At 37.7% G+C, this 6260-nt stretch overlaps 1 protein-coding gene across 1 annotated transcript in view; it reads left to right on the top strand.

Moving 5' to 3' along the window:
- The window catches only part of LOC115421126 (guanine nucleotide-binding protein G(i) subunit alpha-1), a 12795-nt gene extending 7037 nt beyond the window's left edge, over positions 1–5758 (top strand). The window contains exons 3-9 of the mRNA XM_030136855.1: positions 1–16; positions 899–1056; positions 1207–1335; positions 2473–2602; positions 2720–2873; positions 4379–4571; positions 4678–5758. The exon at positions 1–16 is cut by the window's left edge and continues 126 nt beyond it. Coding sequence (XP_029992715.1) covers positions 1–16; positions 899–1056; positions 1207–1335; positions 2473–2602; positions 2720–2873; positions 4379–4569 — 778 coding nt within the window. The 3' untranslated portion in view covers positions 4570–4571; positions 4678–5758. The remainder of the gene's footprint in view (positions 17–898; positions 1057–1206; positions 1336–2472; positions 2603–2719; positions 2874–4378; positions 4572–4677) is intronic.
- Positions 5759–6260: the final 502 nt, after the last annotated feature.

Genomic DNA, 6260 nt, shown 5'->3' on the forward strand with positions numbered 1-6260 from the left:
CGACCCAGCCAGAGCAGTAAGTGAATGAAACTGAAACTGACATATTCTTTCCTTGAATGTTATTTTTTTCTAAGTGGCAGTAAATTAGTTATGTCACACTGTCAAACTTCACTCTTTTTCCCTCTGCAGTAGGTTTCATCAAACCGTGAGGAACATATTACATTCAAAGCACTTCATTAAAACATAAGTTTCACTGAAGCAAGAAATGTCCCCAGGTCCATCAGCTGAGAGGGACTTTCTGCTTTCTGCCGTGCTGCTGATCAGGATGTTAAAATAACATGTAGCTAGCAAGGAGGAGTCTAAAACTAACCAGCCCTGGGATTTGGATGCATTTTAGACCAAGTGATAATGTAGTTGTACCTCTTACTCTTACTCCAACAGCTCCAACTGTGAAGTATTTCTTCCGTTCTTCTGCTATTCTTGACAAAGTCCCCTTTTTCTTTTTTTTTTTTCCTGGCAAAACAAGAGGCTTAGTCTTTGCCTCAGTGTGACTCATGTGGCTTTGTCATTGTGGCTAATTTTACACTGAAAACTTTTCTCTCCTTTTTTAATGCTCTTATAGAAATGAATTTTATTCTGTTGACCTACAGAATTGTAACAAACAGTTGAATATAAAGTGTTACAAGTAATGGGCACATTATTTCATCAGTTTGTTCCCAAATAATTCTTGGGATCTTTGTAAATAGTAAAAATACAGAAGGTTTGTGGCTATACCCAGGAGCAGGTATAGTCAGTTGAGAGCAGTACATTAGTTGACCAAATCTACTATGGTTCAAAAATGCTCCTAAGTGTTCATTTTGTCTATTCTTTGACAGGTGCAATGTCACCACCCTTCAGACATTTAATAAAATATAAACAATCTTTCTAAGCAAAACTGACAGCTGCTCTCTTTTGATAGGATGATGCTCGGCAGCTGTTTGTTTTGGCCGGATCAGCAGAGGAGGGTTTCATGACAGGCGAACTGGCCGGGGTTATCCAGCGGCTGTGGAAAGACGGAGGAGTTCAGGCCTGCTTCAGCCGCTCCCGAGAGTACCAGCTCAATGACTCCGCAGCATAGTGAGTAGGACGCACTGACACACCTTCAGAACTGAAACATTTGTGTGACTGAATGTTACACTAGCCTTAACTCAGAATCGGCCCAACCGGTCTACATTTATGTTGTATTTTTGCCCTTCTACCTCTGAATGACTTTTTTCTTCATCATAGCTACCTAAATGACTTGGACAGGATATCCCATGGTGCTTACGTGCCCACCCAGCAGGATGTGTTGAGGACCAGAGTCAAAACTACCGGCATCGTTGAAACACACTTCACTTTCAAGGACCTGCATTTCAAGTTCGTACATCACAAGTTTGCTCAGTCACTTAAACATTTCCTCAAGATTTTTTTTTTGCAAGTAATTTTGTTGTTTTTATATAAGTATGTAATGAAAAAGAAAATAGTTTCCATCTCTGTTCCCATTTGAAGACGTTAGACAACTGTTCTTGAACTGCATGTTGCAGTGAAGTGTTCTGCTCTCATTTGAAGTGATGAGGGTCTGAGTCCAAGGACGCTCTTAATAGGGATGTCCCAATCTGATCTAAAGATTGGTATCAGCTGCCGATCTGGCATTTTTTACAAGATTGGATCAGGCCCAGTTCTAGGGGGGTGTAAACAAACATCCTGCCCCCTCAAATTAAAGTTTCCAAAGGTAGAGAAAAGGAACATGAGCTGCACAACAGCGGGAGGCTTAGAGGAATTAGTAAAGTGTCTATAAGTTTCACTGTCACTTTATGGTCTTTGTGTACTCATTATGAGATACGTACGGTAGTGATGTGCGAGATGGGTTTTTTTTAATCCGCGGGGCTTTTGTGGAATCGTTTGACCCGACCCGACCCACCCCGCAAATAAACTGACATTCCTTTGACCCGACTCGCAAGTAACCCACTGATACGCGCATCATTGACGTACGGCACAAGTCGCACCCCCATATAATACTTGGACGGACTTGTCCATAGACACGCTACAGCAGTGACAAACATATGACCCGCGGGCCAAAACTGGTCTGCTAAAGGTTCTAATTTGGCCCACAATATGAATTTGGAAAGTGCAAAAATTATACTAAAGTTATTAAGAGTCAAAGGTGTCATACTTGTTTTAGTTCAGGTTCCACATTCAGCCCAATTGTGATCTCAAGTAAAATAATAGCATAATAACCTATAAATAATGACTCCAAATTTAAATCAAAATTTTTTCATTGTAAAAAGTCAGTATTAAATTGGTATCGGCAAAACTAATCCTAAAAAAAAAAATTGGATCAGAAGCAAAAAAATCCAAATTGGGACATCGCTAGCTCTTAATACACTTTGTTCACTAGGAAAAAAAAAATCAATGAATATCAGCAGCTACCAGACTGAAGTGTGGGTGTGTATGTGTGACAGTTGTTTGAGTGGTATACATTTGTTTTTCAACCCATCTTTGATCTCTTCGCAGGATGTTTGATGTAGGCGGGCAGAGATCAGAGAGGAAGAAGTGGATCCATTGTTTCGAGGGAGTCACAGCCATCATCTTCTGTGTGGCTCTCAGCGACTACGACCTGGTGTTGGCCGAGGATGAGGAGATGGTAACTCCCACGTCTCACCCCCGATTTCTCAGTTAAAATTGTTTATTTTTTTAATTTTTTTTTTTATATCCTGTCTGGCCGGTAACTGTTCGTGTGCTTCTACTTTGATTCACTCAGAACCGAATGCATGAAAGCATGAAGCTGTTTGACTCCATCTGCAACAACAAGTGGTTCACGGACACCTCCATCATACTCTTCCTCAACAAGAAGGATCTGTTTGAGGAGAAGATCAAAAAGAGTCCTCTGACAATCTGCTACCCTGAATATGCAGGTGAGGCAGAGAGGCGTACAGACACATTTGTGTACTTTGCAGGTGTTCCTCGCATGCAAAACACTGCACTGTGTGTTTAGTGGTGCTATGTCTAAACATTGTGTGCGTGTCCATAGTCAAAAAGAATTAAAGCATTAGGATTCCTACAGGCCTACAAAACTCCTTGTCTCTCAGATACAGACTTCCCTTTTTATTAATAACTGCATTTCTTAAACACACCACTTGTCTGCCTCTTGTGGGCAGCTGAAGGTGTGACAGTCCCTACAGACGACACAGATGCTGCTTTATTCCGTTTTGTGCTTTGCAGCTGAGCTGTGTCTCTGATAGTTTGTTCTTGTTTGATTCGCCAGAAATGATTGATGCTCATGTTTCACTGATCTGCATTTTGGGGAAAATAAGTCTGGGCTCATAAAACATAGATGTAACGTGTGCAATTGAAGGTGCAAAGTGCCTGGATTTGTCTAACAGAGTATAAACAAGACTTAGCTTGCAAGCTGCTGTCTCAGTCTACATATTTAGGTTGTCATTTTTTGTTTTGGTGTTTTTTTTTAATTAAGTTTTTTCCATTAACAAGTGTACATTTGATAATTTCTCGTCAGGTTACTTTTTTTTTTACCTTATGATTAAAAAAACACAAAGGTATATTAAAAGTGCATTGGTAAAAGTAATGATTCTTTACAAATATAGACCAAACTGACAAATAGACAAAATTATTTAAGAGAAATCAGACATTTTAAGGCACAAGAAGTAAATGAGAGAACATAGTCAGTTATAATTTTTAAAACGTAAAGTCGCTGTGTGCTTCAGTTATTTATTATTCAGTTATAAGTTCTGTTAAAGGACAGTTAAACAACGTCCATACTAATACAGATATTTTGCATAATTAATGTTTTCCTCTGTGCTGACTAATAGTGGATTTTTTAAAGGACAATGTAATTATAATTCTAAACATAACTCTAAAGCAGGTAACCAACTAAACGGCTAATATCACCTCATCTCTGGAAAAAAAAATGACACCAAATGTTTAACTCAAATTGATCTGTAAATGTGGAACTGAACAACACGTAATTAAAAATGTAAGGTTTTCATGTAATGTTTAATTTTAATTTTTTTTTTTTTTCACTTTCACCAAAGTCATTAATTCTAATTGAGAAGCTTTTAGCCAAATTCTACCTATAACAGTTTGTGAAATGTCCTGTTTGCACTAATTTCATTTTCCTCTGTTTTTTCTCAACATCCACAATAAAGTAAAAAATATACATCTGCATATAAAGTCTGATTTACCTGTATCCATGTGGACATGGAAAACAGATCATCGGGAACAGAAATATATATTTTAAAAAGAAGGGGAAATGTTTTACAAAAATAACCTGATGAATCTAAAGTGAGTGTGCATTTACATGGAGATATTTGTATATGTTAAATTCTTCTTTCAGTTACATAGGTAATATTAAAAATGGCTTATTTTATGTGGCCAAGTTTTCAATTTGTCTCCTTATTTTTAGGTTCCAACACTTATGAGGAAGCAGCAGCTTATATTCAGTGCCAGTTTGAGGACCTGAACAAGAGAAAGGACACCAAGGAGATCTACACCCACTTCACCTGTGCCACCGACACCAAGAACGTGCAGTTTGTGTTTGATGCGGTCACTGACGTCATCATCAAGAACAACCTGAAGGACTGTGGCCTTTTCTAAAGGCAAGTCGATCTAACAACTGACTGCTTTTTTTAAATCTGTGCGGTATGCAATTAGAAGTGTGGTCTGTTATTTTTTTTTCTAATAGTCTTTTCTGTCTCCCTTTAGGCGTATGTTGCCCGTTCGCCAAGTGACTTTATTCGAGGGGAGTCTGACTGGAGGGAACTTCATGGACACTGCTGAGAATGTCACTTTTAACCTCTTATTAACTTATGTTCATCTCTAAAAGTTTTAAGAAACGGTGTGTGGAAAAAAAAAACATTTTGTGTAAAATATTTGTACAACCGTCTAAGGCCGGGGATTTTTCAGTTTTTAAAATGTGCTTGTTTTACCTGTCATTATTTTTAATTTTTGTATGAAAAGGGGGGCCTTTGCATTTTTTTTTTCTCGCCTTTTCTATTTTGTCAATGATTGAACACTTCTTGTCTTTTTGTTTGTAGGTGCTTGTGCCTTGCATGCATTAGTTGCAGTGTTTTCTTTTTACTGCTTTAGATGTTAGGTTTATGTAGATGTTACCATTGAAGCCCCTCATTCCATATTATCTCTTTCTTTTTCCACTGTGTATGTCATGTTGGTTTTGCTTCCTCGGGACTAACCAAACAAGACAAAGTCACTCTATAGACCAATTCACTCTGACTCTGGCATACTGTGAGAGCTCGTGTTTGTGTGAGTTTGTGTGTGTGTGTGTGATCTGTGTGATGATCGAGGGCCAAAGTTAGTGTGAGATATTTGGCATGCCTGATTTCTGAATGTATGTGAGAATGTGTGTACAATAAAAACAAAGGGATTTTATTAATCTGTTTGTCATCCTCTTTCAAAGTTTTATTTTTCTAAATGACCAAAAACAAGCTACTCTCTGTCTGTTATTACAGAGTGCACGTTGTCAGTGCACTGCTACAAACTAACATTCCTGATCTGAATCATGAAGGAAAGAAAAGCTTTGAACAGAGGATGCCAAAGTCGGCCTTGTAGCAGACAGTAGGATCACATGTAGATCTGTGTTCAGTGCATAGACAGGTGGCTGAGTACAGGTGCACTGTTATTATGATCTGTAATGGTTTCCAGTTACATATCCCCCCTAGACCCCAACCCTCTGTTTCCATTGGATGGGGACGTTAGTGGACTAATCTCCATGATTTTGCTAATAAAAGAGTTGCAGTGGTAAAACCATGGCATCTTATGCAAGAAACATGTCCTCTGTATTTTTATTTGTATGCAAACCTTAAAGACAGAACAATTTTTGTGGTGACTTAAATTAACTTTTCTCTACATTGTAAATTACCGTCTGCATTTTTTATTTTTCACCATTAATCAGGTGTTTTCCTATAGTTTACTGACTGTAGATTATTTATTTTTTTCATAAAAGTTCAGAGCAAATTCAAAAAGAGTGGAAAAAATTTAGAAGATATGGCTGTCAGCAAAAACAACTGAAAGTGAAAATAAGCATCTACAAGCAACCATTTGTCAAACTACATGGGTTTTATAGGATGTTACGGAAAATGAGTGTTTCCATGTTAACTATGGAGCCTCTGAATGTCCAAAAACAACTAATATGATGGCACTGAAGACCTGAGAAACTGCATTTCACCTGATTTTTATTTTTTTTTCCAGTGAAAACTAGGTATTTTCCTATATTTAATTTACTGATCATGTAGATTTTCATAAAAGGTTAGTAAATTTCAAGGTTATTA

The sequence above is a fragment of the Sphaeramia orbicularis genome, chromosome 6 (genome assembly GCF_902148855.1).
Source record: "Sphaeramia orbicularis chromosome 6, fSphaOr1.1, whole genome shotgun sequence".
Lineage (NCBI taxonomy): Eukaryota > Metazoa > Chordata > Actinopteri > Kurtiformes > Apogonidae > Sphaeramia > Sphaeramia orbicularis.